The 18,418-nt window shown below is 46.7% G+C and overlaps 1 protein-coding gene across 4 annotated transcripts in view; it reads right to left on the bottom strand.

Annotated features, from left to right (window-relative positions):
- The window catches only part of Clybl (citramalyl-CoA lyase), a 287,801-nt gene extending 286,640 nt beyond the window's left edge, over positions 1 to 1,161 (bottom strand). For all 4 annotated transcript variants that reach the window (XR_006020670.1, XM_042054112.1, XM_038310333.1 and 1 more), the window contains exon 1: positions 1,090 to 1,161. Coding sequence is in view for 3 of the 4 variants with exons in the window: in XM_042054112.1 (XP_041910046.1) it covers positions 1,090 to 1,145 (56 nt within the window). In the remaining variant the exon portion in view is untranslated. The remainder of the gene's footprint in view (positions 1 to 1,089) is intronic.
- Between the last annotated feature and the right edge of the window lie 17,257 nt (positions 1,162 to 18,418).

Consider the following 18,418-nt stretch of genomic DNA (forward strand, 5'->3'; position numbering starts at 1 on the left):
CCATAGAACCTGGCCCTTTCTCACCTCAGAAAAGGAACCCCTGGGCAGGCCTGGGAATCCTCTTCTATCTGCCACCCTGGTTCCAAGAGTGATTTCCTGAGCCAGGGTGCAAACCACAGGTTTGGAGACAGTGGGTTGCCTAAGGCCATGTGTGTCCTAACTATGGGTCAGGTGTGAATCTTGAAACACAAGAAAAAGATGTAAAAATTGCTAGATCATGAACCTTGGCTTCATAACTCCGTGGGCCTCTGACACAGTCATTTGGGCTCTCTGAGCCTGTTCTTCATCGTAAACACGACACCCTACTTCTTCAGAAGGTGGTAAGGGGGAACCACAGGAGACGTGTGATTAGCAGATGGGCACACCAGGTCACATCAGCAGTTCTCAAAGTGGAAGTCCCTGACACACGAGTGTTCCTGACTTGTGACAGCCTACTGATTTTTTTTTTTTTACCAGCTAGTATTGCTATGTAGACTAGGCTGGCCTCAAACTTGCTATGGAGACACGTGTAGCCTTGAACCTGTGTCCTCCTGCCTCTTCTTCCCAAGTTCTGGAATTCCTTTCAAATGTTTACTCCAAAGCTGGTGACATGAGACTCTCATATTAAACCAAAGAAAATCTCAAGCCATACAAAACAATTATGCTCTTTCCATCTAAAACAACAACAACAACAACAACAAAAAAAAAAACCCAAAAAGGTCAGTGTTTGTTATGAACAAATTTTGGCAGAAGCTCTTTGGATGAGTCAGTGGGTACAGAGACCGAACATTAGGGAACACCTCTGTGCTTCACATAGGAAACAGGTGTGTTGTCGCCCAGGAGGCCAGCGTCTCAGCTACTCCTGAGCCTCCCTAGAAAGCTTGGCGCGTCAGGTGCAGGCGGCTGACAGCCCTGCCAATCCGGCAACACTTGCACCCACCGACCGGGTCCATGCAAAACCCTCCCTCTGGGAGGCAGCAGCCGCAGCGACCTTGGCAGAGGTCAAGCGCGGAAGGCACAGAGGCTGCGGGCTAGAGTGCCCGTGCAGGCTCAAGATAGCGCTCTGGCCGCCGCCTTCGCGCGTGGCGGGGACTGGGGACCTGAACTCACAGCCTGGGCAGCGCCGCCGCTCCGCGGACCGCGTTCCGCAGCACACACAACGCCATCTTCTCGACGTATCGCCCCGCCCCCGCCCCGCCCCGCCCCGCCCCGCCCCAGCGGGACGCGGACACGCCCGCCAGTATTAGCCCCGCCCAACCTCTGCAGCCAGGCCCCGCCGCGCCGCCAATCTTCCCAACGCCACGCCCCTCCACCGCTGGCCACGCCTCTTCCCTGCTCCTCCTTTGCTCTGGTCCCTCACCTAGGCGCCAGAGGTTCCTCATTTCTCACCTCCCTTTGTGGACAGTTTGGTGACCCAACCCGACTCTCGCAGCGCTTCTGAAGCGAGTTAGGAAAACTTGGATTTTTTTAGGCAGAACATACTCAGATTTCCCAGAGTTTTCTTTTATTTCTATTTCCGTTCTCAAGGTGTCCCTGAGACAGTCGGTGAGCCTGCCCTGGTGAGTGGTCAAAGCGAATGGGCTACCTATTAGTGCACGCTGGGGACTCACACACGGTCCTTCCTTCATTCTGCAGCGAGGCTTCCAGAAGCCGAGAGAAGCTTAGGGTTCCAGCAGGCGGCGGCGTGCCCAGCCGCCTGTCTTCCCTATTCCAATGGAGTCCCATCTACTGTCTGGTACTTTCTACCCTCCTCCCTTCCTTCTAGTTCTGCAGTTTGCACTACAGTTCCATTACTGCTGAATTTACACTTGAAAATGTTGCGGGAAGCAAAAACAGACTCGAGAAGCCCTGTGCAGCCAGAAGGGGAACATGGATGCCAAATATCTGCAGAACAGAGGTATTGTATGTGATACCAACAGGGCAGACTGCTCAACCCCTCTGTGAGGCCCCCACACCCACCCCAGGCCTCTCCTGCCTGCATCCAATAAGGTCCACTCCACTTTCCTGTCTCCGTTGCGACCCCAGCCTGTGCCCTTTCAGTCATGTTAGAGCTTGAGGCAAAAGAAATATCTGGAACACTCCTCCTGCCTCTAATTTACTCACCGATATTTTGTACTAAGAGTCAAAAGCAAACCTTTGTCCTTGAATAAATACACGTCTCTACAGCCATCCCAGAATAAAAATGCAGTACTGGACGTCTCTGAGTTTTCATTTCTTGTGTCTCCTAAAATCACGTAAAAGCTCCAGTTACACACACACACACACACACACACACACACACACACGAACGAGGTACATGATCTAAATGCCTTTTTAAATAATAGGCTTGGGAGTAGAATTTAGGGCCTCATCACGCCACTGAGCACTCTACCACTGAGCTACATACACCCTGGCCCCCAGACTGGTGAAATCTTAGCGCTGTATTCCACAAATACAGATGTGCTAGATGGAAGTGAGTTCTATTTTCACCACGTGGCCTCATAATTATCGTGAAAACTCACTCAAAGCCCACTGTTAATTGTCTCGGGATTTCTAGCTTTTGTATCGGCTCCATACGGACTCGTCCTTCTAGGACACGTCGGCTGAAAATACCTTATCCACCTCACTGTTTGCTGTAACATTTAAATAACTTTCCAGGGGGAAAGGGCAGACCCATTAGGAAAATGAAGCCCTTTATTCTTTAGTTAGGAACCCCAAAAGCTCTTTATCGCAACCCATTCTTTCCTTCCTTTTGCTGTCTGGCCGGATGTAGGGTTTTCTCACCAAAGTTGAGTCTCAAAGGCTGAGCAGCAGCCGGTGTCATTGGTTTCAAACTTCAGAATGGCGCACTTAGAAAGAGGCCCTATTAGAAGTTCTGTGGAATGGTTTTTTAAGCAGTGGCACAGATAGAACTTGGCTCTGAGATCATTGCTGCCTCCTGCTGCTAAGATACAAAACCCTCCCAGCCGCGCTCCCGGGCCGCGCTGCCTTTGATAAGGGTGACGGGCCGCGGCTGGCTCCTTGGGGAGAGAGGAAGAGACGTCTCTCAGATTTAGGCCAAATGCAGAATAACTAACGGCCGCGTCGTGAGCCTGCCGGGCCTTAGCTCCCTCTCTTTAAGCTGAGGAAGTTAGACTACATAACCTTTAAAATATCCTTTGGCTCCGGAAGGCCGGGAGTCTGATTTTATGACTTCACGGTTTTCCAGTCTCGGTTGTGCTGCAACGGCCCCTAGGATCAGAAGCTTGGTGGTGCCTTCTAGGCCACCGTCTCTGCTTTGACGCTGTAACTCTTCGAGTACTTACCTATCGATCTAATTTGTATTTACTTATTTTGGATTTTCGAGACATGGTCTCATACAGCCCAGGCTGGCCTCTTACTCACTGTATAGTTGAGGCTGGACGTGAACCTCCCAATGCTCCTGTCTGCACCTTTCCAAATGTTGGGATTATGTGTTGGTTTATGAAATGCTGGCCGTTGAACCCAGGGCTTGTGCGTACTAGGCAAGCGCTCTGCCGACTGAGCTCCTTCCCCAGCTTCAGTTTCTGGATTTCCAAGCGTGGTCAAGTGAATACTAGCCTCCAAAGATGGTGGCTTCCTAACCGCTAGAGTCAGAGCGTGTCACTCAGCAGGTGTAAGGAAAGATCTTGGGATGGGAAGATTACCCTGGATCATTTGGGAGGCCCAATGTCATTGTAAGTATCCCCCTAAGGAGGCAACAGAATCAAATCGTCCAAAGTTACAGAGAACCCCTGTCTCGAAAAAGACAAAAAAAAAAAAAAAAAAAAAAAAAAACCCACAAAACAAACAAATACCCATACTCATAAATAAATTAGTTTGGCAGTGATGGTGTGTAGAAGAAAGTGGCGGGGCTGTGTCCCCGCCACCCGGCCGCCGGCTAGCTTTATACCTGAAATAATTACACGGAAACTGTATTCTTTTAAAACACTGCCTGGCCCATAGTTTTAGCCTCTTATTGGCTAATTCTCACATCTTCCTTTAACCCATATTTAGTAATCTGTGTAGCACCACGAGGTGTGGCTTACCAGGAGAGATCTTAACCTGCGTCCATCTCGGAGAGGAGAAGCACGGAGACTCACTATGGAGACTGCCTGAAGCGTCTCCCCCACTCTACTTCCTTGTTCCCACAATTCTGTTCTGTCTACTCCACCTACCTAATTTTCTGTCTCTTAAAGGGCCAAGGCAGTTTTCTTTATTAATTAACCAATGAAAGAAACATAGATAACTCTCCTCCATCATTTCCCCTTTTTCTGTTTAAACAAAAAAGAAAGGCTTCAACTTTAACATAGCAAAATTACATATAACAAAACAGTTATCAAGCAAGTATTACAGTTACAATATTTAAATCTATTTTATCTTTTATCATAACTAAGGAAATCTATAACTATCTATTTATTCTTCAACTCCATCAAAGACTCCAGAAGGATATAATATTACCTAAACAAACAAGTCATTTGCAACTTTTAAACTCTAGAAATGACAGAGACAACTCGCTGCCTAGACAGTCACCCAAAGTTCCTCTGTACGGTTGGGGCATCCATCTTCAGCCTTCAGGCCCATAGTGTCCAGCAGACTTTTTCATGAAGCAGGAAATTCCAAAGACAGTTCAGTCACTTTCTGCTGTGTCCTGCAGAACGTCTCGCAGACTCTTTCATGAATCAGGAACCCCAAAAGGCCATCTCACCTTTAGGCAAGTTCAGCAGTCCTCTTTCTGTGGGTTCCTTGTGTCCAGTTTATGCAACAGTCCAGCCAAGAGCAGTTTCTTGCCCAAATGGCTAACAAACTCCATAAGTAGCCTCTTCGATGCCCATCTTCCTCTCGAAGTAGATTGGTGCTGCCAGGAGCAGACGTGTCTCATGATCATGAAAAACCCTAAGTTATTAAAACATTTAAAATGCCATATTCTGCAGTCTTTGAAAGATATGAAGAATGCCTATCTGAAATATATCTATGCACATCTAGAAAATCTAACATGACTACAAGCTTGACTATTATCGATGATTATCCATTAACAACCTATATTTCCTAATTATACATTACAGTTTTTAAAATGAACTACACAATCAAAATAGCTTAATCAAGATCAGAAATACATATACATATAACAAATTGACCTTAAAATCCATACCAATGCAAATTATTCATATCTATATCATATCCCCCTTTAAATGTAAAAGAACATTTATAAACAACATTTGGGAAAATGGGCGCAGTTATTTCTCTCCAAACTGCTTCCTGCTGAATGGGGGCGCTGTTACTTAGGTCTTTCATGGTGTAACCTGTGTGCTAGGTTCATCTCAGTCGGCAGTTGAGCGAAGTAATTTTTTGAGGGTGTTCACAGCAACCTTTCAGGAGGGCGTGGTCTATCATACCATATTGGGATAGAAGCAATCCACAGAGTCTCATCCTCTGTGAAAACAAAAGAAGAAACTCTTTTCCAAAGCATCATGTTCTTAGATCCAAATTCTGAAGTCATACCATTAAGATGTCCATTCTGGTCTAGCCTGGCAGCCCATATAATGAAATGTCTCTCTGTACTTAGCTCCTTTACAGTCAAAAATTTTAAAGAAAACACAATAAAATACATCATCCAGACTCTCTGTGAATTTTTCATTTTTACGTGGCTTATTTTTACTCTATCACTTACTTTATTTTGTCTCTTTAAAGACTTTACCCCTTTTTTAAGGCATTAACTTTATTTTTTATATTCTTTTTCTCTCTCTCAAGCCTACATACATTTATCCAACATTGTGACTCATTTAAAAGTCTTTTATGTCTGAATCTGTCCTATTGTGAATCTGTAATTCTTCTACTATCGAGAAACATGTTTGATTTGCGCCTTTACATCGCTAAGGGCTTAAGACTCTAAGCTGTGCCAATCCTAGGTCAAAAACAGGTACTGTGAGCTTGCCATGCCCAGTCCAACATGGCGGAGCCGCTTGTGACTCTGAATCAGTTGCACCTCTGAGCTGCAGAGCCACTGGACTGTTCTGGATGTTGGCTCCACCTCTCTCCAATTTCAAAATGGAGGGTGCACCATTTTCTAGTAGCTTTGGGGCTGCCAGGTAGGAGCCGCACTCAGCACTTTAACTCCGAGACTGAGCATGCAGCACAGAAACTCTTTTCATACAAGTTACCGCCAAATCTGAGACACAGAGCACTGCGCAGTCTGCAGACATCTCTCTCTGTATGGCGGCAGGAATCTGCCATGTTCTCCCGCTCGCCTAAGCCTGATTCCGCCATCTGCTCAGGTGCAGGCAGGGAGCAGGGAGCCATTGGCACGGTCTCAGCGCACTCTCCTTCTGATCCCAAGCGGGAACACAAATATCCAGGCCCATAAAAGCCACTGAAATGCTTTATAGCCAGAGTTTGCACTGGCGGCACAGCACCAGGAAGCCACGTTTTAAAATGACTCAGCTTTTTCTCTGTCGCTATTGCCGAAACAGGAAATCTCTGTACGGCACGTCCAGGCAAACAGCAAAAAGCTGTGTTAAACTCTCTCTCTCCTTTATTTAAAGCCCTCTCAGGTTTTTAAATGGATTTAGTCACCACGTTGGAGCGCCAATCTGTAGAAGAAAGTGGCGGGGCTGTGTCCCCGCCACCCGGCCGCCGGCTAGCTTTATACCTGAAATAATTACACGGAAACTGTATTCTTTTAAAACACTGCCTGGCCCATAGTTTTAGCCTCTTATTGGCTAATTCTCACATCTTCCTTTAACCCATATTTAGTAATCTGTGTAGCACCACGAGGTGTGGCTTACCAGGAGAGATCTTAACCTGCGTCCATCTCGGAGAGGAGAAGCACGGAGACTCACTATGGAGACTGCCTGAAGCGTCTCCCCCACTCTACTTCCTTGTTCCCACAATTCTGTTCTGTCTACTCCACCTACCTAATTTTCTGTCTCTTAAAGGGCCAAGGCAGTTTTCTTTATTAATTAACCAATGAAAGAAACATAGATAACTCTCCTCCATCAATGGTGCGTGCCTTTAATCCCAGCACTTGGGAGGTAGAGGCAGGCAGATCTCTGCAAGTTCAAGGCCAGACTTGGTCTACAGAGTGAGTTCCAGGACAGCCAGAGCTGTTACACAGAAAAATCCTGGCTCAGAAAAAAAATAAAATAATTAAAATATTTAAAAAAAAACACATTTAGAAAAACAAACATTTTTTAGAGAACATTGTGTGTCAGCCGCCGTTGATGGGAATACAGTAATGGATGCAGAAATGATGTGGCTTTCACTTGACCACAGAGACAAGTCCAAGAAATGCTTTGTTCCTTAGACAAGGGGAAACAAAATAGAGGGTCCCAGAGAACCCTCAGACTCACAAGCAGTGCCAAGGCTGTCTCAGCTGGGTGGGCTTCACTCCTGGGTCAGGATCATTTGTACCATGTGGACAGAGGTACAGAGAGTCACAAATGGGATTAAAGAGCAGCTTGGAGCAATTAGATCACATGAGGTCCCAAATACCTCATTTATCAGGATGAATCCAAATTTGACTCCTATTGCTAAAAGAAGAAATAAAAAGCAAGATACATATTTCTTACAAGCCGACCTGGGGGCGTTATCATGCTGTCTATTATCAGCAATGAGCAGATTTGATTCCCTTCCAAACAAGACTGGCAGAGCCTGCAGGATCTGTCAGAGTCAGGCTAATCCTCCAATCATCTGTCTGCCCCATGACGGTAATAGAAAAGTGTTGGTAATAAGGAGGTTAACAATCTTCTTATCTGGCGCATTAAAGATAATTCCACACAACCCAGAGGGTCTTACCCAAGCAACCTCCATCATGTGGCTCAGCCTTACATACTGCCGGGCAACACTTCCACCAGGGCTGCCGGCTGCCAGTGTTGCAAAGTAAGTCACGGGTCCCTGCTCATATCAACACACAGGCCAGACTTCAGGAGTTCTTAGGACATCACGGGACAGAAAACTCATCAGCTACAACCACGGAAGATGGTATTGCACACTGCACATGCCAAGGCCAGGGGCCAGTTAGTGAGCTCAGCTTCCTGAAGGTCACCCTGCAGGTCTCCTTCATTCCATCTTATTATCTGGATGATTTAAATGTACTGTTTTGAGTAACTAATGCATACATAGAGCGTTTTTTTTTAAATAGCAAAAAGGACATAGAGAAAACCTTGCCACTCCTTATCTCCAGGTACTTATTGCTCCGTCCCCTGGCAGGTGGCTTTCCTCAGAATTATTTTATTCTTTCAGAGAGAAAAGACAAACCGATCTCCAGGTTTGAGGCAGGCCTGGTCTACAGTCAAGGCTACACAGAGAAACACTGTTTCAAAAAACTAAACTAAAAGCAAAAAGAAACAAAAAACCCACCTAGGGAGTTTGACTGAGACCTGTGACTCAGTTAAGCAAATTAAAGCTGACACAGAGAAGAAACACTGTACTTGCTTGGAATCCTAAAGTGGTCAGATTCAGAGCAGCAGTAGGATGAGGGCTGGCAGGGAGAAACAACAGTCCTCACTTGGTAAGTGTGCTGGCGACTCAGACGGGCAGAGTGAAGCCACTTGCTTATTTCCCACGTTGCACAGCTGGGGAGTCAGCCTAGGAGAAGGCAGAAAAGGCTAGCATGCCCAATTTGGTACAGAACGGTGGTTTTTGGAATCTTGATGGCGTTTCCCTGCTCCCGGAATCCTTTGTTGGCAGAGTTCTTCAGGGAGGTCAGTCTTTCCAGTGAGCTGATGTAGGTCCCAACTCAAACTCCTCATCTTCCAAGGGCTCAAGGACCTTTCCCTTTGCTACACATGGGCTCAGTCAACATAGCAGATTTCTGTATCTTTCCAACACTAGATAGATAAACTAAAACAGGCCCAACCCAGCAGGCAGCCTTGGTGAGCTGGGGAAGACAGGCTTAGTGATTCATTGTTGAGCTCAATATGCATCTCAAACTGAGGATGGACAGAATGATTTGTTTTTTGGCAGGGGCAAGAGAAGAGGTGGGGAGGCCATGCTTCATGGAAAATACTTTAAGTGTGAAAAGATGGAAAAGTTCTACAGGTAAATGTTGATGATGGTTACCCAACAATATGAATATGTGTGTGTGTGTGTGTGTGTGTGTGTGTGTGTGTGGTGCTTAGGATCAAACCCAGGGTCTTTTGCACACTAAGCAAGCACTCTACTCCTGAGACCTACCCCTAACCCCACTGTGTGACATTTTGTTTGTATTCTGAATTTATCTGAAGATCAGAGTGCAGAGCTAAGTCAGTAGTCAGCCATAGAGGCCAGGCAGTAGTGACACACACCTTTAATCCCAGCACTTGGGAGACAGAGGCAGATGGATCTCTGTTACTTCCAGGCCACCCTGTGCTACACAAGATTGATCCAGTCTAAAAGATAAACAGAGCCAGGTGGTGGTGGCCCACACCTTTAATCCCAGTACTTGGGAGTCACACATCTTTAATCCCAACACTAGGGAGGTGGAAACAGGAAGGAATATGGCTGGGCAGAGAGAGGAAGATAAGGCGGAAGAAGGTAAAGCTCAACACATTGAGTCTGAGGATTCAGTCTGAAGTTTCTTAAAAACAGCATTTAGTCTGAGGGTCCATGGAGACAGGATCTTGCCCACTTTGGTTTGAGGATTTGATAGACACGAAAGGGCTCTCTAATGGTTGACTGCTCTGCTTCTCTGATCTCCAGACAAGCTTTATTTGTTAGATCACAAACAAAATATCACCACACAGCCCCCAAAAATGTAAACAATGTCCTAGAACTGTCCACTTGAAAATGAGGCTGGGACTTGGGCTCGGAGAAGTACTTGCCTAGAATGTGCAAAGCCCTGGGTTCAGTCTCCAGCATGGCATAAACCGAGCAGGGTAATGACTGTAATCCCAGCACCCAGAAAGAAGATTGAGGTAGAAGAATGAATTCTAGGTCATCCCCAGCTACATAAGGAATTCAGTGCTTAGCCTACATAAGACACTGTTTCAACAAGGGGGGGGGGGGCAGAATTAAAGTGGTTTGATTTGTAATGAACATCACAAAAGAAACTATGAATCTTAGATTTTTATTTCACTTTCTCAAAAAAATATAAAAGAAGAAATACAGTTCTTGCCATGATAGCACACGCCTTTAACCCCAGAACTTGGGAGGGAGAGGCAGAGGCAGGCAGATCTCTGAGTTCAAAGTCAGCCTGGTCTACATAGAGTGTTCCAGAACAGCCAGGACTACACAGAGAAACCCTGCCTCAAAGAGAGACAGGGAGAGAGAGAGAGAGAGAGAGAGAGAGAGAGAGAGAGAGAGAGAGAGAGAGAGAGAGAGAGAGAGAGACAGAGACAGACAGAGAGACAGAGACTATAATGCAATGTATTACTTTTTTTACTGACAATGTGTCTTGGAGAGGTTTTTACAAAACAAAGCAAAAATACCTTAACAAAAACAATCTAGGGGAGAGATGGTTTGCTTTATCTCACAATTCCAGGTTACAGTCCACCTGGTTATCATTACAGGGAAGTCAAAGCAGGGACCTGAAGCAGCTGGTCACAACCACAGTTAGGAGCAGAGGGAACAATTAAGACTCAGCTGGCTTTCTCTCTCTGCTCATACAATTCGGGATTCAAAGCAATGCTACCACCACAGTGGGCTAGGTCTTCTCAAATCAGTTAGCATAATCAAGACCAGCCTCCCACAGACATGACCACAGGCCTAGCTGGTCCACATAATCTCTCCCCGAGACTCCTCCCAGATGACTCTAGACCGTGTCAGGTGGATAACTAACATGAACCCCCTCAGGCACTAGCTCAGTGATTAAGACAGCTCTTTCAGAGATCCAAGTTCAGCTCCCAGCACCCATGTCAGCCAGCTCCCTTGAAACTCTAGCTCCAGGGAATCCAGTTCCTTTGTATGGCTTCTGAGGACATGGGCATATATTTGCACACATAAATAAAAACACATCCTTTAGAAAAAATAAAGACTACCAACCACCACACATGTGTTTTAGGCATGGGGATATTCATATTTTTGTACAAAAGAGAAGAAGAAAATATGCACATAGAATAGAACAGCAAACCTAGAGAAAGTGAGAAAATGACTGTAGGCTTCAGAGATGCTGGATTCCCTATCTGATTCAAGCTTTTTTCCCCCTTTGAGATAAAGTCTCCTGCAGCCCTGGGTAGCTTAGAATTCACTCGGTAACCGGGTTGGCCTTGAACTCATAGAGACTGACCTGCCTCTGCCTCCTGGGTGCTGGGATCAAAGGCATGCGCCACCACACCTGGCTCTAATTCAAACTTTTTTACCCTGGTAAACGTGGAAAATATTTTCACACCATACGTTTTTTAAAATAAGATTATAGCTGTGACGTTTGCCTGTTTTACGCAGTCCTCGGCTTAAAGTTTGCAAAATCTAGTTCTCACTTCTTTCTCCTGTTCTTCATCTTCTTAGTTAAAAGCTTTTAACTTATTGACCTCAGCATTTCTGCTACATCCATTGCCAGGATCAAATCCTTATTCTTTTCAAAAGCATTCCTTTAACCCGAGGTCAAAACCAATGTGAAATATGAGGAGGTTATAAAAAGACTAAAATCTAGAACAGCCACAACCCCGATGTACTTTATCCAAATTTTTACAACTTTGAAGTGCACTGGCTACAGAAAGAAGGCAGGGTTTTATGTTCCAGCCAGAGGAACCAAACACAAGAAAGAATGAAGCAGTATCCTTTCTCAATTCCATAGCCAACTTCTTAACCCAAAACTCAGAGAAAAGAAAGACAGAGACGGGGGAGCAGGCAAGCAGAACCAACAAAAATGAACGGTTGTCATTGTTTATTTAGAAAACAATTCCCTGAGGTCTCTTTTTTTCCCCCAAGGAAAAAATTATTTCCTCAGCTTACTTTCTAGAAGAGGAATGTGGATGAATAAGTGGACCCAGACAATGCCTGCACTCGGGGTTGTGGGGAAGTGGAACCACGCTTAGTGGCTCACGGCTGGCATAGTTTCCTGTCTGGCCTTGTCTGATCTTGTCCCACTTCTCTAAGGTTCCGGGGGGCCATGAACTGTGTCCTGCCTGAATGGCCCAGAGTGAGAGGTTCCAGCTGGAGATGATTGGCTTCTGGAACACGCATATCCAAGCATAGAGCTTTGACTCTGGGTGGGAGAATGGATGGACGACCACACCCACACTATTGTCCTGTGGTCAGTACAGTGGCAGAACGCCTCGACTGCGAGCCAGTTCCAGCTGTAGACCTGAAGAAGCCTTGCATGCTTCAGCACGTTCTGCCTCCATTCCAGCAAGGAAAGCCTGTGTCATCAAAACCCACAATGTCCAGGAGGAAGAGAAGCCCATGAAGAGTGGCCACACACACCTGCAGCGGAACAAAACTGTTTCAACAGCTTCAGCTGCCCCAGCCTGGAGCCCAGCCTAGCCCAGGTCAGTCGACCTTCTGCAGAGAGATTACATCAACAAAGGTAAACACTGACTGCAGGAAGCCCTGGAGGTCTGGAGAGCAGTTATGCCTCTCTCTGAGCCTTAATGCTCACCCCATAAGGGCTTTCAAGGATTGTGGTTCTATACCTCAGGTGGGGAGGGACATGTGTCTGGTCTGAACAGCATGTTTCTCTTTGGATTTGCCTCTCTGCCATGGGACTATTCCCATCACCACTTGCCCGGCTGCCATGATAGACCCAGGCCTGTGATTCGGCTGTGTGGAGTCCGTGTTGGGTATGGAGTTGAGCACTTGGTGAACATGGGCTCTCTTCTCCCACATCAAAAGCCTTAAAGGCAACTGTAAGTCTGACAGTATTTCCATCTAGACTGCTTTTGGGAAAAAGTTTGGGCAAGACTAAAGTCAATACAGGAAAAAGGTGGGGGAGGGAAAAGATAGCGAGCTGAGCCGCCGCCTCCCTCCCTGCTTTCTACCTGTGGGTGCCACGTGACAGCCACCTCCCGCCCCTGCCTCCACATCATCTCCAACATGATGGACTATACCATACATAAAACTGTGATCCAAATTAAAGCCCCCATTTCCCCATTTCAGTCGCTCCTGTTGGGTATTTTGTCAACAGCAATGGAAGAAGGTAACAAACGCCTTGGTCCTGCTTCCGCGTGTGGCTTTAACCTAACCAAGTGGGTGGGAGGGAAGCAGCCCGTGCTGAAAGCGCTGTTTCCATTTATGCAGAAAGCTAGCCAGAGAAGCAGAGACACTGGCATGTTTGGACGTTAGAAAGCGTCACAAGATGGGGCCTTTACGTGGTACTGTTAGCATCCAGGCACACCGGGCCCCCGCTGCTTGGGGACCTGGCAGAGTGTGTTACCTGCGCGGATAGCCAGCAGTTCCCTGGCTCTGTACGCAGGTGCAGGAGGTCTGGCTAAGATGAAGCTCCGCCCACTCCTGCTCTCTCTTTCCAGTTGCTCCTCTGAAGAGGCAGGCAGGTCTTTGCCTCTCTCTCTCTCTCTCTCTCTCTCTCTCTCTCTCTCTCTCTCTCTCTCTCTCTCTCTCTCTCTCTCTCTCTCCCTCCCTCTCCCCCTCCTCCTCTCCCTCTCTCTTTTCTTCCACCACTCCTGTCCCCAGTAGCTAGTCCTCCTCCTCCCCTCTCCCCCTTTCCATTCCCTTTCTCTCAATAAACTTTCCACATAAGCTTTGTCTGCACGAGGTGTCTGTCTCTCACCCACCGTGGGACTCCTTGGACCCACCAAACTCCAATCTCGCACCGCATCATAGATACTACTATAGACCAGGTGCTGTGATCTCCACTTGACCATCGCCCACCTTTGTCTGGGGCTAAGGAGGCATCTTTTGACCTTCTTCTCTACTCAAAAGCTGGAAGACTGTAGATCCTCTCTGTGGGCTCTTTGATCATGGTCTGAACAGGAACTTAATAATTGGCAGCCCAGAAGGAGGAGAAAACGTCAAAATCGAGCGCTCAGATCCCTTGTGGCAACTAAGCATAGCACTGAGTGGAAACAGAAGTAGCCAGAACAGAGAGACGGCAAAGCTCTGTCATACATGGGCTGAGATTCCTGCAGCCGGCAGCAGAGGGGCCTGACTCTGCAGCTTCAGCTTGTCATAGGGCGGTTCAAAGCCACACAACGGTATGTTACAGAGTTTCTCGCATTCTTTGCTTGCCATCGCTTCTTTCTTCAATAGGAATGTTTGCTTCTGTACTATTCTTTGATACTCTGTGAAGATGTGTGATTGGTTTAATAAAAAGCTAAACAGCCAATAGCTAGGCAGGAGGTATAAGCAGGAGGTCAGGACACAGAGAGAACTCTGGGAAGAAGAAAGGCGGGGTTACAAGCCAGATACAGAGGGAGCAAGACGTGCAGGAGGACAGGTAAAAGCCACGAGTCATGCGGCAGCATGTAGATGAACAAAAATAGGTTAAGTTATAAGAGCTAGTGGGACGAGCCTAAGCTATAGGCCAAGTTTCATAATTAATAACAAGTCTTGGTGTCATTCTTTTGTGAGATGGTGACCCAAACAAAAATTCATCTTAAGAAGTAACTTGAATTATGTATTTTCCTGATTGTAGTAGAGTTGCCTGATGTGGGATTCCCCTCTGTATGCTGTGAATATGTTTTATTATCATTGGTTAATAAAGAAGCTGCTATTTCCTATGGCAGGGCAGAACAGAGCTAGGCTGGGAAACTAAACTGAATGCTGGGAGAACGAAGAGAGAGTTAGAGAGACGCCATGTAGAAGCCAAAGGAGAAAGACACCCACCTGGAACATTACTGGTAAACTATGAGCCTCATGATAAAATATCAAATAATAGAAATGGGTTAATTCTATTATTAGAATTATCTAAGATGTAAGAGTTAGTTAATAAGAAGCCTGAACTAATAGGCCAAGCAGTGTTTTAATAACACAGCTTCTGTGTGATTATTTTGGGCCTGGGAAACAGCCGAGCAGCCTCCGCCTACAACTGCCCGTGTGTGTTTCTTTTCAACAAAGTCAATTACCTGCAGAAGCTGAGTCTTTGTCCCTTCTAACCTGAAGGAGTTCGTTCCAAACACCATCCATGTCAAACTCACCTACACCCAGACACCAGATTAACTACAGGAAATCCTTCCCTGGGGCCAATCCCCAGTTTTGATTAAAACAGACAGAACAGCAGCAGTGGAGACATTCCTCAGAGACAGAGGTTTGGCCGAGCGTGGCTCTCCTGAAGGGTGGCCACTGCAGTTGGACGAGTCCTCCCAGTGACCCCAGGTTCATGGAGACCGTGCTGATTTGACTTCTTGTCCCGTGCAATGTGAGCATGAGGCACATGTGTGAGCTGACGGACGTGCCTTGGGCACCTCTTCAATCTAGAGCCACTCGGCTGTTCAGGCAGCTGGTGACTGAGAAACGGCTCAGTGAGACAGGTTCGCTGTGACCCTTGGTCTCCGCACGTTCTATCTCCTGTGCACATCTTTCCCACTTGGCTGGAGGTCCCAGCCCAGTTACGGCTTGGGCAACTTTGTCTGGTCACCGTCACCATCTCCTTTGGTGAAAAGGGTCTCAGGCTTGTTCCCCTCTCTCAGTCAGCGTCTCAGATGGAATCTTCAAAGTGGACTATAGGTAAGTTCCTTCTGGGGTTCTGGGAGCAAGATGCTGTGCACAGGAGGCTCCCGTCTGTCAGTCTGGCCGCCAATAGTGTCTTCTTCCCACAGCTGTCACGTCATGATTCTGAGGAAAAAAAGAAAGAACAACAAGCTATTCTTTATGATGTCTAGAAAATCTAAGCCTAGGAAATCTGTTAAGATTGGGATAGCTGTTACAACATTGGAAGGGGTAGAGGGAATTGTTTCAGCATCTGTCCTTGGTTAAGAGAATTTCACATGTATTTATTCATAGATAACTATAGCAACCAAAGGTTAACTATTTGAATGTAAATGCAAGGCAGAAAGGATTAAAGGTAGATTTTGCCAATTTCTCAGGGCTTTGAAGACAGGCTGCCTCTTCCAGGGCAAGGGGGCCACTCCTAGACACAGCATGAGAATCTGCTCTTGCCTTAGGGGCGTCTTTACCCACTGCCATCTTGAGTCAGGTGTTGGGAGATGCCAAGCCTCCAGGGACTTGCCTGGGAGGCGTGAAGGATACATTTGGGGATTGCTGGAGCTTGGAGCCTGCAGGGGTACCCTAAGGCACTGGGGTACCCAAGTGTTACAAAGGAGCCATTGCTGCAAGCCAGGCTGGGACGAATCGCTCCAAAAGCATCCAATTAGCCACAACCCTGAGTCCGGATGAGGGAGGAGGTGGGTCTCAGTGGGGCAATCGCTCTGCCCCCGTCAAGGTGAAGTGGGTTGCCGTCCTGTCCATACCGAGCCATGGACTGTTGTGACTCACCTAGCTCATACCACTCACTCTGACACACAGGAGGGTGGCTAGGACGCTCACCTGAAGTAGAAATGAGCCATGTCAGGAGGCCTGAGATGAAGCCGTGAGGAGCTCGTGGGGTCGGGGAAGCAGCCTGCAGATCCAGCAGGGAGGCTCTGTCAGGGCACATCATGGCCAGGCAGCAGGTTGTTTCAACATTGTTTCTCCGAGGTTATTAGTAAGGGCTGCACTGGGGGGTAAGAGATGATCCGTCTATTAGCTGGGCTCCAGAGACGCTTTGATTAGGGCCTTTGTCATCTGAGTTGATCCTGGGGAGATGAGACATGGAGCGTCGTTTCTAAGTCAAATTTCTGAGCGTACTCATTTCTTTCTCCCAACAGGTCCCAAGAGGTGGCCTCTACCACTTTTCATGTTTATTTAACCCCAGAGGTGTCTTTTAGCGACAGCAATGCTTTGTCTGCACAATAAAATCTTCATTTCCACAGTTGCTTTTAAAACATGCCCACCAGGGGCTGGAGAGATGGCTCAGTGATTAAGAGCACTGGCTGCTCTTCCAGAGGACCCAGGTTCAAAACCCAGCATCCACACGGCAGCTCACACTTGCCTCTAACTCCAGTTCCAGGGCACCTAACACCCTCACACAGATTTACATGCAGACAAAACACCACTGGGCATAAGATGAAAATAATTTTTAAATTTACTCCTTAAAAATACACACCAAAATTGAGAATAAATATTTATTAATATTGTCAGTTAAACAAGTATCCAAATAAGAGGTGTCAAGAACCTCGGGTAAAAGAAAGGAGATTCAGGGGTAATTGAGAGCGGTGTCCCCTTGAGATGACAGGTGTCTTATTTTTCTCTATATCCTATTGTGCAATTTGAATTGTGAGCCATGTGCAGCAACTGTCTCCTCAAAAGGGAAAATAAATCTAAGAATCCAAGCTGACTGTTCAACCTTAAACCTTCACGAGAAAGGGGACCGAGCTCGGTTTTTTGAAGCGCCCTCCCTCACCCTCCGTGTTCCAGGAACTATGCACAATTCCTTTAAGGAGCGAGTAAGCCTGCTTGGGAGTTAGAAAATGCGTCTAATCCCTCCCTCCCCGTGCGTTGGACAGAAGCGTGGCAAGAAGGGCCATCTGTTTTCCTTGAGTGCGTAGTGACCCGGCATTCTGATTTCAATTAGCCTCTTTGTGGCTTTGTGTTCGGGCTGGTTCCGTGGGTAATGGTTCACACAAAGTGTAGAGAGAAGCCGGCCACATTACGCGGCTGCCGATTTGTTTTCACAACTGTGAACCAACGTAGAGCAAGCGTGTGAGACAATGCTGCGGGTGCACAATGCAATTTTATGGAATCAAAATGGCATGTTCTGGAATCTGAGAGCTAAAGAAAATAGTGAGAGGGTTCCTTTCATTAACTGAACTATTTAAATTCGGAATACTTATTATTTAAATGCCAATTTCAGCCATCAAATGTACGCCTATCACGGAAAATGTATCGTGGTGGGGCTCCATGTTGACTTGCTGGTAGACATCTTGAGTCATTGGCCATGACTGCCCAAGGAAGAAGCATCCTCTGTGGTTTCTCAGCACAGACAGACAAACACAGCACAGGAAGCTATGGAGTTATCATCAGACTCTGGAACCTCCAGAAATGTGCTGAAGTGGTTGATGCTAATGTCAAACCAGGATTGGTCCTGCTTGTATGGATGACCTCCTCTCTGACCCAAGTCCCAGGGATCTACTGACCTTCCTGCCACCCTGACTATGTAAGTCCCCAGTCAGCAGGTGCGGCGACCCATGGTCTTTGTAAGGCTATTGATCATGATCAATGCATATGGCCTATACCAGTCTTTGCTAACAGTGGCCAGAAGAAACAGTAAGACTTTATAAAGCAAAGTAACTCACTAGTGAGAAAAATCAAATAACCACTGAGTGAGTTCACAAACAAAAAGCAGAAACGACCATCAGGTATGAGGCAGTGACCACGGTGCTCAAGTGAGCAGGCAGAAGGGAGCCAGCGGACTCCCACGCAGTGAAAGAATAGTGATCTTTTTACCTTTAGCATTTAGACCTAAGACTACACAGGGAAGGTTACAAACAAAAAAGGAAGACAGTTCTATCTATGTAAAACACAGACAAGCAGGGACTGGAGAGGAGGCTCAAGT

This window comes from Arvicola amphibius, chromosome 13 (genome assembly GCF_903992535.2).
Source record: "Arvicola amphibius chromosome 13, mArvAmp1.2, whole genome shotgun sequence".
NCBI lineage: Eukaryota > Metazoa > Chordata > Mammalia > Rodentia > Cricetidae > Arvicola > Arvicola amphibius.